Genomic DNA, 27,071 nt, shown 5'->3' with positions numbered 1-27,071 from the left:
ACTTCTCAAGCAGCTTTCTGCTAATGCAGCTGAGAAGGAACGATACCTCAGGGACACGTGGAGGGCGCAGAGGGAGTCCCTAGATGCTGGCTTTGGCTTTGTTCCGCCCTGGCTGGTGCAGTTAGAGGATCAAAGGTCTCTTGTTCGTCTTTCTTTCTCACTCTCACTCCATTAATTCATTATTACAATGTTAGCATTTATAGGGAGGAGAATGACGCAATATATTTATACCTACAGGGGTTGTATGAACTGGTATCACTTTCCATGAAAAAAAAATTACCATAATGTGAGGAAGCTTTCAAATGTTCCTATGCCTGGTCTAGTACGTAAGTAGAGACTTGCTTATCTTTACACATGTGGTAGGCATCACCTTATTTCTCCTGATTTATTATGGTGGGCAGCAACAATGGAGCATGTACTCATTCGAAGGAGTCACACCTTAGCAATTTCTACATCCTCCTGACTCTTCAAGAAATAGAAACCCAATAACGACAGCTATGCTGTAGCCTCCTGTTAGGTGGATCCACCCATTGCACATTTCCTGCAAGTTTTGGCTATGGATATGTCTTAGCAAGAGCTCTCCATGGAAGACAGTTCTTCGCACTTAAACAAGAAGCTGCATTCAGAAACTGGAATCGAGCAAATCATATAATTTCTGAAAAACAGCAGGTTATCATGTTTTCTTACATGCCTGTTATAGGGCGATGCAATGTTGTGTGCTGTTTCATACACACTCACTAATTCCTACTTTCAAATAAAGTTTAAAAATGTAGGCTTTACTTCCTCCAATATAAGAAAAAACAAACAAACAAACAAAAAAACCCCAAAAAACAAACCAAAAGACAGAGCTTATGAATGACCTGGATTAAGGCATTAAGTGACAGAGCTCTGGTTTAAACCTTCAGAGCCCAAAGGAATGTGTGAAGATTATTTCTAAATACTAACATAATTTTTAAAAGAAGTTAGTCTGGCAAAAACAAAACTTTAAAAAGGAGAAAACGTATTTTCTAAGACAACAAACAAAAGCTTTGACTATTATAGACCATGTTGAATCCAGTGTTTATATTTTCCATGCATCTTAGAGTTCAGATTAAAAATAGAGGTTGTAGAAGACAAATTCATACTGATTATCAGAAAAGCCCAGTTGGACACATAGTAATGTGAATCTCTAGTTGAGAACATCAGTTCAGAAATTTCTGCAGGTTCAGTTCATGCCTCTTAAAGATATAAGAAATTAACAAAGACTGGTGCAGATAGGTGTGAATGGGCTAACAAGTCCGAAAAGGAGAGAAGGCTGGTTGTTACTTGGACAGAAGCCTATGGAAATGACAGAACAGACAAGACAATTAGATTTTTCTACAAAAGAACAGGGAGATAGGCACATCCGAGGCCAGGGGCAGGGCAGCGAGCCCAAGGAAATGCCAACCAGTGAGAAGCTATTCAGTTCATTTATACATGAAACAATCACTTTAAGGTCCATAAAAATAAATGTATCAGATTGCTATGGCAGTGAATCTCTTCCTTTTCATAAATGTTATTTTTAAAATAGCACATATGTTTGAAAAGATTCATTTTCTTATGAAAGTTTCACTTTCAACTATTTAACCAGACTGTGAGTTCCATTAGATTCTCAATTTCCAGCCAGACCAAAATAGGCAGCAGAATGAGTTCGTAACTACCAAGTAAATACAGGACCAAGACCCTTCGGGGTAATGAGTGCAGCTGAGACACATCTGGCTGCGAGCAGGCTCCAGCTAGCAAAGCCATTGCACAAGGAATGGTTTTTTTTTTTTTTTTTTAGATTTTTAAGGGACACATAACACACCCCGTTTAGATATCAATACAATCTGACTGTGAATAAATATTTTACAGTTTTGCAAGAATAAAGTTTTGAACTTGAAATTGCCCTATTGGATGCAGTGAAACCTCTCTATATCTTCTGGGTCTGCAGTTTCCTTTTAGGAATGTGTAAAGACTGCTGTATCAAACATCTCTTTCTCACATCGAATCCTCAAATCTCAATCTTATCTTTTGCCTGTGACAGTGTCACACTGGCGAAATTTGTTTAGCTGTAGCTTGCATCTAAACCATGTCCATGAATAACATCCATGAATCAATTGTTCATTTCAAACATTTCTGGATTTGATTCTAACCATTTGTCGTGATGAAGAAAGTGACATCTTTGTTTTCTACGGCTACGTATAAAATCTGAGACATACATCTCACAAATTATGGATTTGCCAGTATTTCCTCAGTTATTCTGAATTAATATCCTCCTCGACCAATGTTAGTAATCATCTGTATGAACAAGAAATATGCTGATCCATCTCAAACCAAATTGGCAATTAAGAAACAATTTTATATAAAACTCACTTCACATTGTTCTTTTCAAATTTGAAAAAATAATGCAAACAGGTAGACATTTAAAAAATCTTGCTGCATGTTTCTGCATTTAAAATATGTAGTATTATAATAAAATTGCAAAGTATGTAACATTATAAAGATAATACGAAAACAGTGCAACGTTAATGTAGGAGAATAGTGGCAATGCACTTACAAATTTACTTGAAAAAGAAGTAGTTCATCCATTTCATCCAAATATCTATAAGAATCTAAAGAAAATGTATACATATAAACTCTGGATCCCACTGTCTGTAATGGCAGACAGAGCCCCTCTCTCCTAAGCCAGCCACCCTCCTCCTGCACTGGGTTGCTGTGTGGGAACTCACCTTCCTGACTCAAAGGTGAACCACGTTGAGTCTCGGCCGTACCTCCTCAGGGAGCTGAGCGGCCACATCACCAGTTTGACCTTGGCATTGTGGATATCCCAGAGATAGATGTTCTCATGCGTGATCTGCATGGTGCATTCACCGTAAATATCCAGATTTGGTGTTGGCATCAGATACACATTGAAGCGTTCTACAGAGAAATAAGAAAGGCAGGGTATTAAGTGAGAAGAGGTGTGAGGAGGGCAGCTCTCTAAACCTTGGTCTGTTCAGACTTCAGAAAGCAATTGTTGTGTATCTGGGTGACAATGCTGGGAATCACAAAACATTTCCTCTTCCCATTCTGGGTGAGCGAAAGGGTTCATTGTTCTTATCAATTCATTCATTCATTCATTCTGAAACTTTTCCTCATATTCATTCTCTGTACCAAGAGTCCAATCACTAAATTTTATGATGCAAAAGACAGGGCAAACGTGGACTCTGCTCAGGAGTCTGCACTCTGTGTAGCTGGACATCATAGACACAGTTATGGAGGGACGTATCACTTATTCTGTTTATGCAAGAAATTACTCAAAATCATTTTCTGACACATAGTATTTGATGTGTGCTCTGACTCACTAGCAATTACACACTACAAAAATGATTGTTTTAATCTCAATACAAATGTGTCATGGTGTTATTCAGTATATAATAATAGCAGATATCCATCCATACCTTTTGAGAACTTGCAGTGTTGCCTTCATAAGGAAAATAGAAACACACAACTTTTCACATTTGTATGTTCTGTGGTTGTAAAACCTAATATGAAGCAATGATTCTAACCTTTGCTTTGTAACCTTCTGTGTATCTCAAAAGCTATTCCAAAATTCTGCAGTCCCCCATTCTATTGCATGAATTTTACTTTGAAAAATAATGTTGCTTTACAAGTTCCAAAAAGTAATGAACTTGGTATACCCTTTAAACATCCAATGAAATATTCCCAGTTCCTAGCAACACATCACTGGTTTATAGTAAGTGATCAATAAACATTGGTTAACTGTATGAATGAGATAAATATATGCCATGATGAATAGTGGATGTAAGAATTGGGGAATTACAAAAAATAATGAGTCATGAAGACAAAGGTTCAAGAATTACTGCCAGACACATCTCTGTGAGTTAGAATTTAATTGTGAAAAGCTCTTTAAAGGCAGTGCTATCAGATTAATTATTTTGAAAAACGTGACAGTGCAGCTGCAGTTGGGAGAGGAGTATACTCAGGAATGTGTTCTTATTAATCAGAGTGTGTTGGTCTTTCGTGCTAAATGGTTGCTGCTACGGAGCTAGAATTGTCTGTGCAATAGAAGAATCTCTGCCCTGGTAGGCACATGAGCCAGTAAGCAGTCTCTGCTGCCAAAAACCAGTATTCAGATTTTAAATGGGTTAAATTAACGTGGGCATGACAGATTAACATTTAGTAGCCACGAAGGCAATATTTAATATGCATTGTCTGGAAGTTTCCGGACAAAACATAAAGTGATTATTTAATTTTCTCCTTAGATTACTGACCTGTGAAATTAATACATAATAAGTTTCACATTTGTTTTCTAAAGAAATGACACTCGGATCAATTTTCTAAGGGCAAAATAAAAGAATACTGTCCCACTAATTATCTGCAAAAAATAAAAGCCCAAATAAACATATATTCCATGCATCATTAAAATTCTACAACCAGATATTAACATATAACATTAAAAAATCCCTCCAATTCCTGCCTGTTGTCATTTCCATGGCAATGGTATTAGAGGAGACAGAGCAAAGGCATGACAGTGCATAATGGTGTCACATGAAACTAGACCAAGGAGACTAAGTATAGAGACAACACATGAACATCAATTTTCTCCTCTTTGGTCGAGACACATTTGGTGGAGTGAATGTCAGTAAAATTCTTTTGTGCATAGGGCATACACTGCTGTACATGTGTCAGTAGAGGCAGGCATTTGGGACAGCAATGCCTGACTCCATACCCAACTGCCAGGGCTCAAGTCTCAACTCCAGCAGGCAGTAGGTGATGGGCCAAGCACTTGGGTCAGTTCTCCCATATTGTAGACATGGACCGACTTCTCAACTCCTGTTTTACCCTGACCCAGCCAGAGACGTGTTGGGCTTCGGAGGATATTAACTAGCAGTTGGGAGATTTCTGTCTGTCTCTGCATTTTAATAATAATAAAAAAGAACTAATCAACAGAACTTGCAACTTTTTAGTAAGATGATAAAGCATCTTCCTACATTCTTTCATTTACTTCAGTTTTAGAATGAGAATAGCAGAGAATCATTGCCAAAATGTTTTGAAATCGCGCTTCTTATATAGTATTGAAACAAATATCATTAACCAGTACTTCTGTTTAAGGCTGTGCCAATCCTCAATGCTCATACTCATGGTTTGATATTTAAAAACTGTAGAAAAAAAAGTAATCTTGACATTGGGTGTCCTTCAGGCAGATGGTGTGTTAAACCTAAGAGGACCTTTTAGATTTTCACTGTAATGTCTGTAGCCCACATTTGCAGATAACAAACAGAAGAGCTCAAACATTACGCTGGGAAGCCTAGAGAAAGGTGAATACATGAATTTAGTAAGCTTCATGATATAAGGCTCTACACATCAGAATTGTTGAGGCACATCTACAAACAAGTAACAACAGTTGAACAACCTGCACCAAAAATGCTATCCCCATCTAATATAAAGCACCTACCTTCTACTTACTTCTCTTTTTTTGGCCTAGCAAAATCTTCCTTTTGTTACTATTTCTTACAATGTATGGGCTAAATTAGCTTATGAAACTTTTAATTTTCAAATGTTCAAAATCTGCTATCCCTGAGTGGTTAAATTCAAAGGATTCACATTCAACTAAAACATGGATTAATTTAATCCGATTGGAAACTAACCACATGAAGAGGAAGGAGCACATCAGCCATCAGTGCTTCACTGGATCCTGCTGGAATGAGAAAGGAAGCTTTCTACCTTTGCCATGATGGCATCTATTCATCTAGTAACATAAAACAATATTTTACTGAAATTTGTTAAGGCTGTTGATGGAAAGAGCATTTCAATATGTAATTGCTAAAATTGACTACTAAAATAATTTTTTTAGTCACTACAGCAGGCAGGCCTTTTAAATCACTCTCTAATAATGTCACTTTTTAGACTTAAGAAATACTTTGGTCTGTATTATCTAACTTTACTGCAGTAGGTTTGTTTGGCCTTCTTCATTGTTTCTGGCACAACAGGTCTGGGATGAACCTTAGTAATGCACATTTCCACTTATCCCTAGGAGATGTTGACCCTGCTGCTCTGAAGGCCACACTCGGAGAACTGTTATTTTGCGAAAATCTTTTGAAAGCATCAGCAGAGTAGTAGTCATGGTCTGGAGACGCAGGGTAGCACACAGGAAGAAGTGTCCCAGGAAACAGGCAGAACGTGGGGACACTGAGGGAGTCATCCATGCTGGAAGGGGCTGAAACCTTTCCTTCTCAGACGAGCAGTTGGAGGTAGTCAAAGGCAAAAACTAACCCAAGAGCCCATTTTTTGCTTAATGATAGGAATGCATTCTTAGCAAAGGTTCAGGCACATCTAACATCATGCAAACATTGCAAAGTATCTTAAAATGTATAAATAAGCCTACATCATATAGCCCACTGCAGATTGAGCTCATTTGTCATCATTATCAAGTAGTATGTATTATACATAATCATGTGTGCTATACTTTTACAGGACTGGCAACACAGTATGTTGTCCACATACTCCATTCATAGTAACGTGAATAATACATTACTACAGGATGTTACAGTGGCTAAAAGTTCACTTGACCATAGAAAAGTTTCATAAAACTTTAAGCAACCCCTATTATATGTGTGATACGTCATTTGTTGAAATGTGCTTATGGGGCCATATGAATGCACAGCTAATAGTCTGGGCCTTCAAGGTGGAGGTAAGAAGAGTTTGTGGCCCAAGTGAGACACAAAGAATAAGGGGTGGGAGTTGTTGACAGGATACAAAACATCATCCAATGAGTAGAAGTAATTGCAGAAAACAGAAAGGTGATGAGTTCTTTAGATAGTTTCTAAGTAATTTTTGTTGTGTAGTAGAAAAAGTGAAGCATCTAAACGGAACCACATAGGAAAATAGACATGTTTGTTCAGCTAGGTTTTATTCACAATAAATGAGAATAGTTTTAAAGTAGGGCTTTGGAATTTACTTATCGGATAAATCAGAGCATCAAGCATATGTTGTCTAGTCATTGCATTGTAACCATAAAAACAATTCATCTTTTGCTTATTAGTTTTCTTAAAACACATTTAGAAATTAGAAGCCAGTGCATTCTATTCAGTAAAGAGTCCTACTAAGTGTGTTGTTAGCTTGTTGCCTAAAGCTTTTATTAATTCACTTCATTTCTCTCTTGACTTCAGAAATTGTGGTTTCAAGCTTAGATCAAAAGTAAGTGATGGAGTGTAAATGAAGCACCACACCTAAACGTCAGGGAACTAAAAGACCCAGACACAAGTCCTCAAAGACAGGCAGGAACTGCAGGAATAATGTCAGTTAAGTAAGTGAGGGGGAAAGGTACACATCAGCAGCTAAGGATGGTTCAAAGTAGAAACCCTCACAGGAGCAGAGGCATTCTTAGATTTTTGGTGACAGATGAATTTGGAATTTGAAGAGCTACTCTTGCATTTCCCATCCTTCTTGATTGCTTGATTTTTAAAAAGATTTATTTTTATTGGACAATCAGATATACAGAGAGGAGAAACAGAGAGGAAGAGCTTCAGTCCCTGGATTCACTCCCCAAGCAACTGGCCACAACAGCTAAATCTGAGCCAATCGAAAGCCATAAGCCAGAGCCTCTTCCAGGTCTCCCACGCTGGTACAGGGTCCCAAAGCTTTGGGCCGTCCTTGACTTTCCCAGGCCACAGGCAGGGAGCCTCTGGGATTAGAACCGGCACCGGTATGAGATGCTAGAGCGTGCAAGGCAAGGATTTTAGCCACTAGGCTACCGCACTAGGCCTGATGGCTTGATTTTGAGCTCCAGGATCTTCCATTAAGTAGAGACTTAAATGTTCATTAAAATTAATTAACTTAAAGAGCTAAACATTATTAAGTTCAGTCATTTACATAAAAATCAATCACTTCATAGGTTTGTATATGTAACCTTGATATATAATGAGTAGTGTAAATTTTAAGAATTGGGTCATTTATTTATAATTTTGAGTATCACTTAGTGGTCCATTATTCAGTGATTTCAATCAGTAAAACTCAATCTGTACAGATAGCAAGTCAGCCTAACAACTTAGTGCCTAATGCACTGCCAGCCACGATGTCTCCTGTTTTTTGTTTCTTTTCTTTCCTTCTTTTCTTCCTTCCTTCCTTCCTTCCTTTGTATTTTAAGATTTATTTATTTTCCTTGAGTCAGAGTTACAGAGAGGGAGGGAGAAACAGACAAAGAAAGAATCGTTGTCTGGCTCACTCTCCAGGTGGCCGCTGCACCTAGAACCGCACTCTGACGCCCATACCAGTAAAGGGTTAGTCTTCTAGACCACTGCACTAACCTCCTTGCTGTTGCTTGTTTCCCCAGGGTAAGAATGAGAGACAAAACAGAAAAATTCCTTCTAATAGGTTGAAATTAATACAAGTTTCCTCTTGCTTGCTGAATGCCAAGGACCAAGCTGTATTCAAATGTTGTCTCTTCCTTTAGGACGAGCAAATGCCCTAACCGCCATGTCTTCCCGCTGCCTGGAGATGAGGTGTTCTAGCCACTGAAGCTCCCTTCTCCTCTGGACACTCCTCACAGGAAGACAGTTGCCCTGCTGTTAGTCCTCTACACAATGCAAGCTCAGCTGACTGTGGAGGGTTGTGTCAGATTACAGGAGAACTCACCAATCCCTCTCCCACCAACTGTTGGGTCACTGCTGCTTGCTTGTCTATCATGAACTGTCGCATTCCCACCTTGCATCCAGAACTCAGATTCAGCACAGTGAAGAAAGAAAACATTATAATTCTATACCCAGATTCTCCCCCACACTGTCCTAGAACCAGGACCTAGTAACAAGAGACTGATTTCGCAGATACATAAAATCAATATAGAAACACATTTTATCAGTGAGGCTCTCATTCCACAATGGAGGTGGAATGAAGGTGAAAGGGCAAGCAGATAGTGAAAGAACTTGTCACCACGTGGCCAACCTTACAAATGACACTTAAGAGAAAGATAATAAGCATCACAAAAGAATGTGAGGGCAAACTTCCAATAAAATCACAAAAGATTTTCAAAATAAGCAATAAGAACATCAATGGGAAAATGGCAAGACCAAATCACAATTTTTGCAATAATAACTGTAGAGTGATATAAATGGTAGAGTGGCTGAATGGATAATAAAACAATGTGCATCTAAATCTTGCCTACAAGAAACACTTTACCAATAAAGATGTACACGTAAGTTATGGAAAAACACACCCCATCAAATGGAAATCAAAATGAGAAGGAATAGCTACCCCGATATAAGACAAAACAGACTGTAACACAGAAACTGTTAAAAGAGACAAAGAAGGTAATTATGTTATGGCTAAGGAATCAGTTCAACAAGCTTATGTCATTACAGAAGATGTATAAACACCCCAATCAAGGGAATTCAGCTTATAAAACAAATGTTAAAGGATCTATTGGGAGACATCAACTCTAATATACTAACAATGGAGGTCTAAAACACTCTACTCTCATCAATGGACAGGTCAACCAGATAAAAAAATCCAACAGAAAAGCAGCAAAGCTAATCTACAGTGCAGACCAGATGGCCCTTGGAGATACTGAACTTTCATTGTCACAGCTGAATAATACACACTCATTTCAACAATGTACAGACTACTGTCAAGGACTGATGATACACAATGCCATAAAAATCAAATTAGAATAAATGAATCAAAATCACATTTATTTTCACATCACATGGGATGAATCCTGAAATTAACAACAAAAAATTCTAGAAAATACAAAAATATTTGGAGACTGAAAAATAACCCCTGGAAAGAACAGTAAGTCAATGAAGAAATCAGAGGCAAACAAAAAATCCTTGAAATACATGGAAATGAGAACATAACATATTAAAACTTATGCAAGACCATAAAAGCAATGTTAAGAGGAAAGTTTATGGCAATATAGTGCCCACATCAAAAAACTGGAAATATACAGACACATATTGCAATAACACATCTCAACAATCTGGAAAAATAAGAACAAACTGAACTCCAGATTAGTAGCATAAAATAAATAATCAATCTTACATAAGAAATACATAAAAAATACAACTCAAAGCAATGCAAAACAGTAGTGAAATAAAGATGTTGCTTTTAGGAAAAAATTAAGTGAAACTGATAAACCATTGGCCCAACTAGCAAAAAGGAGAGTAGATCCAAACTTAATAAAACCAGAGATAAAAACGAGGTTTTACAAGTAATGCTATGAAAATGCAACAAATAACTCGGAATTGTTACAAATAGCTCTTAATCTGAGCACTGGCTATGAGTATGTTCAAACAAAAATCTTCAACTGCTTGTATGCTTGCACGCATTTCTTGGTATGCAGACTGTATTTCAATAAAATATTTAAGATCAGAGATGAAAAGCAGTTTTTACAACTGATAGTATGGAAATACAGCAAATAACTAGGAATTATTACAAATAGCTCCTAATTTGAGCATTGGCTATGAGTATGTTCAAATAAAACTTTTTATCTGTCTGTATGCCTGTATGCATTTCTTGGTATGTAGACTGTACTTCAACAAAATGTTTAAAAAACAGTTGCTTTTTTTCCCGGAGTCATACTACCTAGAAAATACGATTATTGCATGTTAAGAACAGTATGTCTGAGAGTGAATATGGTTCACCCGAGGTCATTTTGTTGAGAAACTGGGCGGGGGTGGGGGGAAGAACTCTTACATTAGAATCATGTTTATTTCTGTTATTGCCCTTGTTTTTAATGAACAGGAAATTGTTAACATTTTAGCAAGGATCTGTTAGCATTTGCTTTGACCATTTGGTGATGAACATTAAAAATTTTAGCCTTGCTTTATTGTCAAGTAAGAAAGTTTACTTGAAGGAATAAAAAAGTCAATACAGGCAGGCTAATATAATCAGAATGATTCCTAGCTACACTAAACTGTCAATGTTTTAGTATATTTTATTACACCACAGATGGCTCAATAATTCTTCTCCTTTCTTCATTTTCTTCCCTTATGAATTAATACAATACCTTTGCACTCCTGTTACAGCCTCACAGATGGAGTACATTTGTGGACTTTCGCAACTTTGCAGTTTCCCAGAGGCTTTGACCAGTGGAACGTTAGAGGATACAACGTGTACACAGCCTTAGACAGCACTGCAAGCCAGCGTGTGTTCTATTGCGTGCTGGGAGTCTGTCTGGGGCAGCTGCAAGAGTAGGAGGATGGAACACACACTGAGCAAGCATGAGCACCATCTGAAATGTGGAGACGATCTCGGAAGAATCCAGCCTACCTCAGCTGAATTTCAGTCATCCCACCTGCGCAGGAACAACAGAGGCGTGCTCACAAGTCTGAGCTACTTTTTCAAGCGGCAGATGCATCTCTTGCATCAGTAGCAAACTGGACACATCCTCTGCCTTCACTTCCCACTGCAACTGCAGGAGTTTCAGGCACACCAGTCACTTAGACGTGATACACATTGCTTCTTCTAACAATTAACATACAATATGTTTTCTAGAATTGCAATTATGTGTCATGAATTCTTTGTCTATAACTCTAATATCATGTTAATACTTCCCAAGGTCAATGTAGCCTATCTTAAGTATTGAAAGAAAATGGAAATTTTAAGTAGCAAAAGTATGAAATATCTATATGCATTTGTGGCATTATCTGAAGTTTGAGAATGAGTATGTGTGTATTTGTGAGAGACACAGAGAGAGGGAGCATTTCCACCTTTTAACTTTCCCCTAAACAAGGATTCTGAGTCAATATGAGAGCAGCTGACAGGACTAGATAAACATGATTATAGCAAAGAATTTAATCAATAACACATTTATCTCAGCAACACACATTATCTTTCACCTTTAAAAATTATTTGCATAAACGTCTATTCTTAGCTAATCTCAGAGTAAATAAAGACTGTCCGAACAGTTAGGAGCATGCAAGAGGGAAGCAGAAATCTTGAATGTCAAAAATATTCCATGGTCAAGCCCGAGCCAGGGGAGTTCTCCTGATGACAGAACGATGCCAGCTCCCACAAGTCACCTGGAGGCCGTCGGCTAGACCGACTCTGCATGCCGGAGCTCCTCATGTGTCAGCAAAAACATTCAGGCCAAATCCAAACAAACCTTCGACTGACAAATCATACAGTATGTCTGAGGAGGAGTTACGATGCAGCCACTGCTGGAGACGCCTGCATCCCATTGCAGGGTTTCTGGGATGAGTCCTTTTACTTCCTGTGACATTCTGCTGCGGGAGCCCCGGGTGGAGCACCTGAGTGCTGATGAGGGCATGATCTAGTCCTTGCTGCTGTGGACGTTTGGGAAGTGAACCCACAGATGCAGGATCTCTCCCCTGGCCTCTCTGATGTGATGCCTTCTAAACAAATAATCTCTTTAAAGCCCTTAAACTGTGTTAAAAAGGATGAGTAAAAATTTTAATCTTTACTGACCAGTCTTTCATTAAAAATTTAATGAGTATCTATGAATAAGTTCAAACTAGCATACGGAATTTGCCGATATTTTTATTTTAAAATGTTATGCTTGAAGAGTGATTGAGAGTCAGTGGAAGGAGAGATTCTATTTTTTAAGATTTTACTTGGGACCCAGCACAATGGCTCAGTGACTATATCCTTGCTTTGTGCATGCTAGCATCCATATGGGTGTTGGTTCATGTCCTAGCTGCTCTACTTCCCATCCAGCTCCCGGCCTGTGGCCTGAGAAAAATGTAAAGGATAAACCAAAGCCTTGGGACTCTGCACCCACGTGGGAGATCTGGAAGACGCTCCTTGCATGTGGCTTTAGATCGGCTCAGCTACAGCTTTTACAGCCACCTGGGGAGTGAAACAGCAGATGCAAGATTTTTCTGTCTCTCCTTCTTTATGTAAATTTGCCTTTCCACTAAAAATAAATACATCTTTAAAAAATCTTACTTGACCAGCTAGAACAATGCTTATTTTCTCTACACAGTTTGGGCAAGTGGGCATCGAAGCTACCTCCAAGGCACCCATGAGGCCTGAAGCTGGGGACTGGGCAGAGCTGGCCAAACAGATGTCTTGGTCTCAGTTATGAGATTGGACATCTTGCTCCAGAGAGATTCTTAACATAGAACTAAATGTACAAGGAAGCTTCTTGATTACAAAGCAGCAAAACTGACACATGCATGCAGAAAAGTGTGCCAACTGGTTTGTGGCTCTTTCCTCGCTGCATGAACACAGGCCTGGCATTTTGCTGAGTGGGAGAAAGACCCGCTGCCCGCTGCCTGCGGGCTGGCATCACCTGTGCTGGCTGAAGTCCTGCCCACTCCACAGCTGACTCAGATCTCCGCTAACACACTGAAGAGGACACCAGAAAGCACCTGTGGCACTTGGGTCCCTGTAGCCATGTGGCTGACCCACAAGAAGCTCCTGACTCCTGGCTTTGGAAGGGTTCAGCCCCTGTTGGAACCAGCTCCAAGTGGGGTAAGAGGAAAAGAAAGGCATCACCTCCAACTGGCACTTTAAAGAAAGGAGGCAAAAACCGGAGGAGCCTGGGTGGTGCTGGGATCCATGGTCATAGGAGGAGTCAATAGAGAAGGTGGTTCCAGCGAAGGGAAGCCCTTCCCATAGCTGTTTTTCCATTGCTGTAAGGAAATATCTGAGCCTGGTGCCTTTTGAAGCAAGTGTATGGCTCCTCAGTGTTCAAACAGCATGACATGAGCTCTGTGTGTGTCCTCTGGATGTGACATCATGGTGGACAATGTCATAGCAGAGATGTGTGTGTGTGTGTGTGTGTGTGTGTGTGTGTGTGTGTGTGTGTGTGTAGGGATCACATGGGGGGGAGAGGCAACTAGAGGAAAAAGCAAGCCTCTCTCAGGAGAACTAACCAGGGTCCCCTGAGCGCCACATCAATACTTCCATCCCTAAGGACTTCCTGTCAGGCCCAGACTGGCACAGGTGTCACCACCTCCCAGCAGCCCCACAGTAAAAACCAAGCTCTCATCCTTTCCCGGACCTTAGTTTTCCCTAAGAATCGGATTTTTAACAAGGCACATCGTGTGCACAGATATTCTTCTGTGTAGAGCCGGAGCTGTTTAGACAGACACAAGGAAGCATTTGCACGTGGAAATGGCACAGAGCTCCAACTCCAAGGGGCAGCACGGCCCTGCACTGAGAGCACCCGGTGTTTCCACCCAGCACGTGCTTTCGTCTCACATTTCAAACGTCCCTTATGTAGTGCTGGAAAATCCCCACCTAGGAGCATCTCCCTTCTTAAACTGTGGATGAACAGCTTATTTTAAGTAACACGGTTTGGGACATTCTCTGCTTAACACAGTTCTCAGAAAACAATTCAGAGAGATGAAAATCTGAGAAAAGTGTGCGAGAGGAACAGGAAAAGGAAGACGAAGCCAGCAAAAGAGCAAAAGAAACGCTTTTTTTTTTGACTTTCTAAAAACTCTCACGGAGGAATATTTAGCATCTCCGTATGCTCATGGTCAATTCACAGGAAAATTTCAGTTTTGTTGTTAGGAAAAAACAAGTGAAAGTATCTGAATAACAGCAAAATAACAGTACTTAAATGGGAGAGAAGCATGGTTGTTAATAACGTTATTTCTAGTAATACTGCAATTATCAAGTGTGACTACGCACAAGTGAATTCTTTATTTCCAGAATTTCTTTTTAAGAAATGGCATCCAGTTTTACAATACCCCTCAATCTTTCTGACCACCGAGCATCAGAAAGAACACTGAACTGTTTCTATTCTCACACTGCTGGGTCATCCTGTACTGGTGGCCATTCTTTACATTATGAGCTTACAATGAACTAATATTGACACACTGAACAATGATTATATTTGTTCAATGTAATGATTTGGCTATGCTAGACCCAAGTATGTGGCATGCCGTTAAGACAACAGAAATGCCTGTTAAAGTGGAGAATGGTTTGGTAAGTAAACAAAGTTGGGTCCATAAACCTCGGTGTTATGATGCCTTGCAATTTCATCTGCCACGTTTGTGTTGCAGTATTAACTAAATCCCCTGGAAATTACTGATAATATGATAAGCCAACATTTTTAAAGATTCATTTGCTTTAGTTGAATGAGAAGATGCAATATGTGTACAGAGAGAGAGAGAGAAAGGGAGAGAAATTTTAATTCACTGATTGACTCCCCAGATGGTTGTAATGGAGTACAAGGCCAGGCTGCATTCAGGAATCATGGGCTTCACGCAGGGCTCCCACAGGAGTGCTGGAGCCCAAGCATTAGGATCATTTTCAATTCTTCCACAGGTGTGCTAACAGGGAGTTAGATTGGAAGTGGAGCAGCAAGGATGCAGTTGACGACTAAATCCGGTACACTACCATGCCAGGCCCCCAATCTGTTGACATACACGCTAATTTACAGAGAAGACACGTGGGATGTTACACATACAAAAGCCTTATATACAATAGCTATCATGCCAGTTTTTTATTTGGACAATTAGTGACATTGTCACAGATAAGAAGTTGGAACTGCTTGCACCTTAGAATTTTCTGATTGCTACACCATCATGGGAAAATGCTTTAACAACTGCTCAGTCTACTTTCTGGCCCAAAAAAGAGGTTATCATGTGACATTACAGCACAGCGGAAAGGCCCCCTTACCGTTCTGCTCCCGCTGCACCCCGGCTGCCAGCAGGTCAGGCTCCCCGAGGCTGATGTCGTTCAGTCTCGTCCCCAGACACTCCATGCACAGATGCTTGCACCACTCCTCCGCCTCCAGCTCTGCAAAGAAGCACACCAGTGGGTCAGCCACGGTCCACAGGGCACAAGGAGAGGGGCTGCCTGGGTGCTCCCCCAAGCACAGGTCACAGCAAACAATCTGCCTTTGTCTAAAAATGCTGGCATCCCCTATGGTCACTGGCTCATGTCCCAGCTGCTCCACTTTTCATCCAGATTCCTGTGAATGGCCTGGGAAGGCAGTGGAAGATGGTTCAAGGCTTTGGGATCCTGCCCCAACGTAGGAGACCTGGAAGAAGCTCTGGGCTCCTGGCTTCGGATCGTCTCAAATCTGGCCAATGGGGCAATTGGGAGAGTGAACTACTGGAGGGAAGATTCTTTTCTTGGTTTGTCCTTTCTGTAAATCCACCTTTCAAAGTAAATAAGTTTTTTTTTTTTAATCTGCTTTGAACAGCAAAACCATATTCAGATGGTGGAATAATGCCCACCAGTATTTTTTCCTGTGTGATTTACCATGGTGTTTTCAAAATGATTTTCAGTTATTCCATGGCTTTTTCTCGTATTTACAAATCAATCTGAAAAGCATTTGCTTTCTACCTGGTATAGTCTACACGGATTTAAATCTTGCAAAGCTGCTGAGAAAACCACGAATTGACAGCTGAAAAATGTCAAACTGACTTGGCAAAGTGAATGTGCCTTATTTTGTGTGGACTGAATTCTGTGTGGACTGTCATTCCTCAGTTGTGTTGGAATATTCATCCCCCCATCACTGAGATCATTTTCCTTTTGCACAGATCAGAAACTCAGCTTCCCTTTAGGAAACTGGCGTAGGACCTTAAAAGCATCTTTGCTTTCAAATGTTCCAATTATGCAAGATGTTGTATTCACATGAAGTTTTTTTTTTTTTTTTGGTTGAAACATTTGAGTATCTTATATCCACACAGAAGGTAACATGGTTGCAGGAATTCAGTCACATGGATGGATAGGATTCTGTTATAAGCCCAAGTACAAGAGAGGTGGCTCAGAGTCATATCTGTAACTCCTATAGCACAGTTGGTCAGCACCAAGACAGGAGAGGAACCAAGATCATCTAGGTCTTTCAACCACGCAGATGCTTGAAAAGGGACATGAGGTTTAACATTTTGGACCAAGTTCAGGTATCACTGCACAGAAACTGCTACTTTTGTTTCAGACTTTTCCAGAAGCATAAATTGTGCCACAAGGGTTTGAAATTTCCTTCAAATCTCTCGTTGTTTCCTGTGGATGACAATTCAGCCTGAACCTTGACATTTTAAGCTCTCCATAAAGTTAGCTGTGACAAGTTGTCCTGACTCCAGGGATTTGAATACCAACTATGCTGCTTGATGGTCGACACCATTAAACCCAGTAATGTTTTCTTCCTGTGCTTTGTCACAGGGCCTTGGCCTCAGAAATAGCTTTGATCAATGAGATGTCAGGACAGATTTGTCATTTACCTTTAGTGTTATCTAGACAAAAACATGCTGTTTAGAAAACAAAGAAAAGGGAGGATGCACAGTGTCCCAAGGGCACCGTTCTGATCAAGTGACTGATTCCCATGTTCTATCTGGGCATGTTCTCTTTCCATGCCAGGGACCCTTCCTCAATTATTCCAGTCACAGCATCGACACAATTCCAGGACCAAGTGGGTCCTCTGACAGCCTGGCACCTTCCTTCTGCCTGCGTCTCAGGCTGGCACTGGCTGCTTGGCTGTTTTCTCAGCGAGCCGGACAAGAATCCCTTCTGGCAGCCAGGCCGCTGACTGCACACTGGGAAGGCAGGTGGCTTTCTCAGTGATGAAACCAAACCAAACCATGTTTGTTTCTCTAGGATGACAAGCCAGGCTTCAAAGAGAAAGTTACCAAGGCAAGAGTTCTATACATTGAAAACAACTTTCACTGCACTTAAGAGTTTTACTTTATAGAAAGTATAAAAGCATTTCTGGCAGCAAAGCAAATTGTTGCATTAGAGCATTTGATATTCTACACATCTAGACATTTCTGCTGCAGAAGATAGTATTATGCTTGTTTTCTAATGTTCTACATTTTTCTGAGTCCCATAATCTAGAATATGAAATAAAAATACAGGCAATTAACATCTCAGCTGTGTTCTTTTACCTAACAATACTTTGTAATTCTCCTTACCTAGAGATGAAAAAATGTTGCACTACTGGGGGCAAAGATGTCAACTATGGCTGAGCACCCCTTCAGAGTGTCCGGCAGACAGAGGCCCAGGAAGGAATCCCCATGTCTGCTTCCATGTAATTTCTTGTCCCAGGCTTAGTGACACCAAGAAAGCAGTAGGATAGCAAGGGGCCTCTGTGAGGTCCTTTACTGAATGTTCCAGCAGAACTTAATCTAAGCTGTAATGACAAAGGTAGTGAGTGGTCTCTCATCCCAGCAATGAGAGCTTTTCATGGCTTCCATCAGAAAGCAAAGATACTTTTTAGCTCGTTTTAAGAACCACAATGCTGTGCTCACTTCGGCAGCACATATACTAAAATTGGAACAAAGAACCACAATGCTAAGCCTTTCAGTAGTGCAGTAGTATGGAAGAAGACAAACAAGAGTACATTTGGTTTCATGACAGACTGGATTTTAAGTATTTCAGAGAGAGAAGGATAGAGAAATACTCCAGCAATTCAGATAGTATCAAGGAGTCATGAGTCTTCGTTTTTAAGAAAAGCTTATTGTGATCTCCCTATATGGCAAGCAGTGTGCTGGCTGTCAGCGGGAGGGGAAATGTGGGGTGCGAGTTTGGCGTCTGGTGCTCGGAAAGGCTGACAGCCCAGCCTGGTGGGTACTGAGGATCCATGATGGAGGCTCAGCTGGTGCAGCAGAAAGACAACCGTGTGTGTATGTTGTTTGTGAGTGTGTGTGTGATGCATGGGGTGTGTATGTGTGGCGTGTGTGTGTACTGTGATGTGGTGTGGAGGTATGTGTGGTGCATGTGTGTGTGATGTATGGAGTGTTTTTGTATGTGATGTGATGGAGGCTATGTGTGATGTCTGAGTGTGTATGATGTGCGAATATGTGTATCAGTCTGGTTTGTGTGTGTGTTTATGTGTGGTATGTGTATGTGGGGCACATGTGTGTATATATGTTTGATGTGGTATGTGGGTATAGTGTGTGTGCATATGCTATATGTGTATATGGTATGTGAGTATTGCGTGGTGTGATATGTATGCGAGTGTGTGATGTGTATGCTGTGTATGTGTGATGTGGTGTGTGGTGTGTGTTGTGTACGTGTGATGTGGTATGTGTGATGTGTGTTGTATACGTGTGATGTGGTGTGTGTGATGTATGTTATGTACGTGTGATGTGGTAGGTGTGATGTGTGTTGTATATGTGTGATGTGTATGCTGTGTATGTGTGATGTGGTGTGTGATGTGTGTGTTGTGTACGTGTGATGTGTGTGTTTTGTACGTGTCGTGTGTGTTATATACGTGTGATGTGTGTGTTGTATACGTGTGATGTATGTTATGTACGTGTGATGTAGTATGTGTGATGTGTGTTGTATATGTGTGATATGTATGCTGTTTACGTCTGATGTGGTGTGTGTGTTGTATGTTGTGTATATGTGATGTGGTGTGTGTATTATATGTCTGTATATGATATGTGTGTGTGGTGTGATATGTGTTGTGTGATATGTGTGTTGTACGTGTTGTGTGTGTAATGTGTGTATATGTGATATGGAAGGTGCATATTTTATTTGTGTATATGGTTTGTGACTGTGTGTGGTGTGTGTATATTTTATGTGTGTATATGGTGTGTATGCTGTATGTGAGCGTGTGTGTGGTATGTGAGTAGTGGCCCACATGGTTTTAGGTGTGTGTGTGTGAGCTGGATCAAGGAGCACTGAGGAAGAGGCTGAGACAGAGATGGGAAGGCACTCCCAGGTCAGCAGTGACATAATCCTCCGACAGCTAGGACAGCCCTGCGTTCACACCATGTGGGCAAGTCTGAGCTCATACTGTTCGTAATTGTGCAGTTTGGTCCAGTTTGATCACTTCTACAGTTTGTTTTCAAAGTCACTCTCCTTGGTAATCTGCACACCTGGTCCAGCAGTTCTGCTGCAGAATAGCCGAAATATTTTGAGTGTTATAAAAGACTTTGGCTTTTTTCATCTATTTTTGAGCCACCATCAAATAATCATGTTTTTCAAAGAATTACGATTATGTTTTCTGTTTATTCTTTCCGGACAGTCTGTAAGTATTGAAGTCTTTTAATTTTTTGCTGCATACTAATTTCTTACCATTATTTAACTAGTGTTTCCTCTGAAATATTTTTCATCTTTTCCTTTCATATATTTACAGAACTGAAATTAAATACAAATACAGTAAGCAGTTCAGGTGCATTTAAAATTTTATTTTCTCACACAAGCAGTGGCTTATATTATTTGCTTCTCCTTTCAAACTGAATGTGTACTAAATTTTTTCTTAAAGAAGAAAGGAGGGCATTAACATGTTCTATAAAGTTTTTTCTCTTCAAGAGAAAAGAGATTTTCATTTAGATGTCTTTCCTAAATGGCTTGCAGCTAACTTCAGATTCTTACTTCAAGCAGGTAACCTTTCCTTTCCAAGAAAAACCTACATGATTTTTAAATTATGCACTGGATTAAATGAGGGGATCCAATAGTTTCCACAAGGAAAACTGAAAGGTGTTGGAAATAACCTGACAAGTGCAGATAAGAGAGTAAATTACAGGAGTGAATGACGTGACAAATGGGTTGACAGAATGGAGGGAAATGGTGATCAGAAATGGCACAGAATGGAAACCGAAGGGCAGGCGCATCCTGTCTGGGATCTTACATACTTTTGGATAGAATTTTAGCAACAGTATTGCTAGGACCCTTTGAATCAGAGAAGGGCCTTTACACAGAAGGACCTGGTGAAACAGAATCCTATTGATGAAATAATTTGATCCACACCTTATTGCTCTTACTAAATCTAGAGCTTTGGATAATTTTTTAAATGACGTAAAATGAACTATACTTAAAAAGGGAGCAAAGGCGTTTTCATGTGCTATCACCCAAAACCACATGGCAGGATTAAAACCACCACCACATTAATTTCACAGCACTTTGCTGCAAGATGAAAGCAAGGAGATTTTTTAGAATTTTAATTTTGTAAGAATTTTAGCAGACATCCCAAAATCAAACATACTTATGGTGTACCATGTGATGTTTGTTACAAGTTTACATTATTTAATGTCCAATCGGGGTAAATATATTTATCCTTTCATGAATTTAACATTATCTTTAGTGAAAAAATACGAACCCCAATTTTTACTTTTTGAAATAGAGAAATATACAGAATACGGAGATGATATACATGCACTCTCTCAGTGCAACAGAACCCTGGAGACGTGTCACTTCGCAACAGCTATAACCCATCCTACTATGAATGTCACTCAACCTTCCCCACCCCTCACGCTCACCTCCTTCAGCCTCCAGCAATCATGATTACATTCTTTGTCTAAGAGATAACCTAACATTTAGACTTCACATGAGTGAGATCATGTGAATCCGTCTTTCTGTCCTTGGTGTATTTCACCTAATAGTCTGCAGGTCCATCCACGTTGGTTGAAAACGGCAAGATTGACCATGTTTATGACTGAGTGCCAGGTTAGCGCTGCAATAAACACAGGTATGCAGATGTCTCTGACAAATGCACTTCACATACTTTGCATATATAAATAGAAGGGGGTTGCTGGATCACAGGACAGCCAAAACCAAAGGGGATTTCATCAAACTGAACCTTTTGCACAGCAAAAGAGCAGTCAATAGGTTGAAAAGAGAAGTTCAGGGTGGGAGAACACATCTCCAAGCTATACTTCTGACAAAATGTCAACATCCAAACTACATAAAGAACTAAGAAAAAAAGTTCAGCAGCAATAATAATAATAGTAATAATCCAATTAATATGGGTAATATACCTAAACACACATTCCTCAAAGGACATACAAAGACCAAGAGGTACCAAAAACATGCCCAGCGTCACAAATCATTATAGAAATTGAAATCGAAGCACAGGGAAGTATTGGCTCACTCTAATGAGACTGGCAAAGTGTTAATAGCAAGTGTTGGTGAGGATGCGGAAAAAACAGACCTTCTGTTCCCCATTGAGGGGAACACACCAGGACAGCCATTGCAGGAAAGAAGACAAGTTTCTTTAGAGAATCTAAGCAGGCAAGGCTAGCTTTTTTGTGGAAATAATAGATCCCTGTATCTGGTTGTCATTGGGTTCAGTTTCTAACAATCTAAGGACAATGTAGGCAATACAAACCTGTTTCCAGCATAACCAAATCCTATTAGTCATATGTAATTCTTAACTTCCGTACGGGCTTTCTGCGACTGCAGGATAAAGGTTATTTTCGTCTTTGTTAAGGCTTTAAATACATGTTTTACTGTTAAAAGAAGACATCTTGGTGATCCTTGCCATCTTGATATTGGACACTTCTTTGTAACTTAACTGACCTTGTTGGTATTCTGTGGGTTTTGTTTTTCTTGACTTTTTTTTTGGTTAGAAAGATAAAATCATTTAAAATGCAAACATATGTTTCAGCAAAGCCTGAAGGGCTGCTCGCACAGCCCACGGGTAGGAGCTCGCACAACCCACGGGTAGGAGCACGCACAGCCCACGGGTAGAAACTCGCACAGCCCACGGGTAGGAGCTCGCACAGCCCACGGGTAGGAGCTCGCACAGCCCACGGGTAGGAGCTCGCACAGCCCACGGGTAGGAGCACGCACAGCCCACGGGTAGGAGCTCTCTGTTTGGTTGTGAGATTTGAAGCACTGAGCAGTTGAGAGAAGTGGTAACAATTACATTAGGTAGAAAACAAGTTGATTTTCCTCCGTGCTCCTTGCATAGAATTCACTTACAGTCAAGAACCCTTTCAAATGTGGCTCAAAGACAACTGTGTTATTTTGGCTCTTCATCTCCACTTTTGAATGTGACACTATTATTCTATACTTTTGTATTTTTATCAAAGTCCTTTTACATTGCTATTTTTTTTTTTTTTGCCTTTCCTAGCTAATATACTTTAAGAAATAGGAATTTGGCATATTGATTTAATTTAGTTTCTCTACAACTGGCTATGTGAGTGAGTAAATGTGAGCCAAAAAGCAGAAGTAATTTGTGGCTAATTTTCAGAAACTGAAAACAAACTCAGATAACCCGGGGAATAGTTCTGTGCTCGATGTTTTGGGGTCTCTATTGATTTCCATTTAAGTGGAGATTATAATGTTTGCTAGTCACCACTTGTTATCTAGATAAAACAGAGATTTGATTAGGGAAGGGAAGGGAGAAATACCAAACACGGCTCTCTTCTGTTCTCTTCTAGTTATTTGCTTTATTCTAAAAAATCCATTAGGAACGTTTATACCAATATAGAACCTTGTTTAAAGCCCCTTTTGCGTATTTATATAATAAGCATTGATCCAATTATTATTTCAAGTATAGATATGACTGTGGAATCTTACAAAAGGTCTCTCAAAGTCAAGGAAATGAGTTTACTACCCAAATGTCTTTCATCTTTTACAAAGATGACCACAGCTTATTTTCCTTGATGTAATAGCAGGATGACAAATCAACTTTTTAAATTCAATACAGAAAACTTAATTCTGTTACTTCTCTCCATTTGTAATCTGGAGGAATAAGAATCGACCCTCAGAGCTGGCCATGCAGAACTGCTCCTGCCTATTTTCCAAAGTAACACAGGACAAATAACATCAATTGATGGAAGAACCAAATGCGCTGCTTTTTTGCCTGGCAAAACTCCATTGCAAAAAGTTCTAACACAGATACGATTTTGAGAACATGAGGAAGCACGGAAATCATTGATTCTAAATGTCTAAGCGCAACATGTTTCCCTGTGTGTATGTGTGCGTGTGTGTTAAAGGTGGGGACGGGCTATTAAAGCACTACAAAAAGGTAAGGTTTAAAAGCACTTTACTGAGATTGTGGGAAGTCACTTTAGTAGTGCAAGAGAAAGAGATTGTTGGTTTTCCATTCTTTGGTTCATTCCCCAAATGCCTGCAACAGATGGGATTGGGGATTGGGGAATGCTGAAACCAGGGACCTGGAACTCTGTCTCTGTTTCCCACGTGGTGACTGGGACTTGAACCATCGCCAAGCAGAGGTGCTTCTGCGAGGAGGTGCCATGAAAGCCTTCTTCTTAGCCACGCTCTCGTAAGCCCTAGGAAGTGAGGAGTTTTCTGTACAATTCTCATAGGATGCTGGGGAGTGGAAACCGAAACCATAAAGATGAAAGCTACTTGTTGGAATCTGTCCACATAAACAATGTGTGGTTATCTGAACTGTAGTGTAGAATTATAGAGCTCTAAAACTATAGGGATACACAAATGTATCACAAAACATTTTGATGGGAGCCCATGTTGGTCACAGAACTGAATTTGGCCAACAAGCCCCATGAGTGTGAACCACATTCATCCACTGAGGTTGAGGCCAGGAGAAAGCACCTCCACTATTCCGTGGACTCACTCAGAAGAAGACAACCACAAAGTCATGTTGATGAAGCCTTAGACCCCTGCACCCACATGAGAGATCCTGAAGGAGCTGGTTTTCTCCTGGCTTCAGACCGGCCCAGTTCTGGCCCTGATGCCCATCTGGGAAGTAAAGCAGCAGATAGAAGATCTATTTCTTTCTCAGTCTGTAACTCTGCCACTAAAATGAAAATTAAATCTTCTTTTAAAAGCACAATGATCTTTTTCTTAAAAGATTTATTTATTTTTATTGGAAAGTCAGATGTATATGTAGAGAGAGAGAGGAGGAGAGACAGAGAGGAAGATGTTCTGTCCAATGATTCACTCCCCAGGTGACCACAACAGCCGGAACTGCACCGATCCAAAACCAGGAGCCAAGAGCCTGGAGCTCTTCCAGGTCTCCCACGTGGGTGCAGGGTCTCATGGCTTTGGGTCATCCTCAAGTATTTTCCCAGACCACATGCAGGGACCGGAATGGGAAATGGGCTGCTGGGATTAGAACCAGTGTCCATATGGGATCACCGTGTTGATCCCAAGACACAATAATCTTAAAGTGGTATGTTTTCCTGTTGTATAATTTCTGAAGGAGAAAAAGGTAAAAAAGGAGGGGTCCCAGCATGGTAGCCTAGTGGCTAAATTTCTTGCCTTGCACATACCGGGATCTCATATTGGCACCATACTAATCCTGGCAGCCCCACTTCCCATCCAGCTTCCTGCTTATGGCCTGGGGAAAGCAGTCGAGGACGACCCAAAACCTTGGGATCCTTGGGACTAAATCAGTGGATGAAGACCTTCCTCTCTGTGTCTCCTCCTTCTCTTTATATCTGACTTTGCAAGAAAAATAGAATAAATCTTTTTTAAAAAAAGTGAAAAGGAGGAACAGAAACACTTTAGCAATGGGGCAGTGGAAAGGAAGGGAAAGGAAATAGTACAGTAAGACAAAAGGGTGGCCCTGTATCTGAGAAGGCATTGTTCTCCATCACCCAAGCAGCCAAGTCAAAATTCACATTCTTTGGCCTTGCTGAGCTGGAAAAAAAAAAAAAAACAAAACTTGACAGTGTTAACCTGAGACCTTTACAAGATTCCCTGAGATTACACAGATCAGTGAAAGGAATATGAATCTGCAGAACTGCTGCAGAAATTCAAGACCTGAAAATTCCCACCACAATTCAAGTATGAGGGCACTTCTAAAGCTCATAGAAAAAGGCAATTAAAGGATAAGTTCATTTGGTAAATAAACCATCTCCTCTTGACTGGCTAAAGTAGAATGTGAAGTGTCCGTGAGAAGTCACTTCTTTCAATCCGTCTAAAGAGAACCCTAGGAGTTAGCTTTAACTTTTGTCACCTAACTCATTCCATACTTCCCACCTCATATTTTGCAACTCACTCAAATGTTTTGAATTCCACTATTTGCAAAACACTCACACATAGTAAGATAATAGCAAGTAACCAAATGTTGCCTACATCAGTCTGAATTCCTGATGTTGGCAGTGAACAAGGTGCCTCAGCAGGCTCAGCGCCACGGAGGCAAAGGAGGAGGAGGAAGAGGAGAGATGAGGAGCAGGAGAAGGAGGAGAACAAGGAAGAGAAAGAGGAAGAGGAGGAGAAAGAGGGAAGAGAGGAGGGGCAGGAGGACAAGCAGAAAGAGGAGGAGAAGGAGAGGAAATTCATCTGTGGGGTTTAGGCACTGAGAGACAGGGATTTCTCACAGCTACATGCCAAAGATTCTGTAACCAATTTTTTTCCAGAATGTTGAACAAAAAAAGAGTTGAGACGGTGATGTCATCCCAGTCAAATATCTGTAACAATATCTTGTTAGTGATGCTGCAATTACATACTGGAAAGAGACTGATTCGTACTACGCACTAGTGAAATATTTGGTTATTTACTCAGTAATCTGTGGAAATGGCCAAAAAAAGTAGCATTTAGCAAAAAGACTAGGGAAAGAGAGTCACATGTTATTGGCAGGTATTCAGTGTGATAGGCTGTATTTGGGAATCAGAAAAAGAACTGGCCTGTTTGTTTATCAAATAAGGGAAATCGAGCATGCCATAAACGTTGGAGCCTTGCAAATCTGGAGAAGGCAACTGCTTTTCAACTTCAAGTCAACACCCATAAAATCAAAGTTATAAAACTTTGTGTGCATTCCCTTTCTTAGAGCCTCTGATAAAGGTAGGAAGTATCTCCAAATGAAGGGCCATCCAAGGATGAGAGGCTCACTGTATCTTTTCTGTGGAAACATGGCACAAGGAGAAGAGCTTCGGGACATCAGGACAAGTGCAGGGGGTCTCGAACTGAAGGGAAGTATTTCTGGGACAGAACTATGGGTGAGGTTCTTGGCACCTGGACCTAAGTAAAACCAGACAGATTACAAGACCATCAAGCTTTGACAGTTATTCTGCCAAATAAGCACTGGTTTCTGGAGTCTGTAAGCTTCTCTTGAGCTGTCAGGGCAGGAACATGACTGAGAGGGTCTCTTGGCCACTGAATGAAGGCTCTGTTGCCTTCCTCACTTCAGGTGCTACGCTAAAATAAATGACAAAAATCAAGGAACTCAGGTTGCTGCCAGCAATGGACAGGAGCCTGCAGGGCTCAAGCCTGACAGCTGCTCCAGGGACAGACCCCATTTCACATACTGGGGAGCAGTGAACGCATTTGTTTTTAGGAAGGAAAAGCAAATGTGTATCTGGTGGTGCAGGAGCCTTTGTGTAGGTAGGTTACTTGGTTAGCTGGATCCTGAGTTACCCCCTTTAGGGGCATGGTAAGATGTGTTTTCTTCCCCTTGGAGGCAGGCGCCTGACTCCGTGTCAACAGTCAGTAAATGAAATTAATACACTGTCACCCATACCTGTTTCCTTTAAACAGACACAATCGGAGAG

General features: G+C 40.5%; 1 protein-coding gene across 1 annotated transcript in view; it reads right to left on the bottom strand.

The window, feature by feature from the left end:
* The window catches only part of DOK6 (docking protein 6), a 300,236-nt gene that overhangs the window by 107,330 nt on the left and 165,835 nt on the right, over positions 1-27,071 (bottom strand). The window contains exons 4-5 of the mRNA XM_040985108.1: positions 15,595-15,714; positions 2,730-2,919 (exon numbers count right to left, since the gene is read on the bottom strand). Of these exons, the coding sequence (XP_040841042.1) occupies positions 2,730-2,919; positions 15,595-15,714 (310 nt within the window). The remainder of the gene's footprint in view (positions 1-2,729; positions 2,920-15,594; positions 15,715-27,071) is intronic.

Source organism: Ochotona curzoniae, unplaced genomic scaffold (genome assembly GCF_017591425.1).
Source record: "Ochotona curzoniae isolate NIBS_2020 unplaced genomic scaffold, NIBS_Ocur_1.0 contig_43, whole genome shotgun sequence".
Lineage (NCBI taxonomy): Eukaryota > Metazoa > Chordata > Mammalia > Lagomorpha > Ochotonidae > Ochotona > Ochotona curzoniae.
This window is presented reverse-complemented; position numbering and strand designations above follow the sequence as displayed.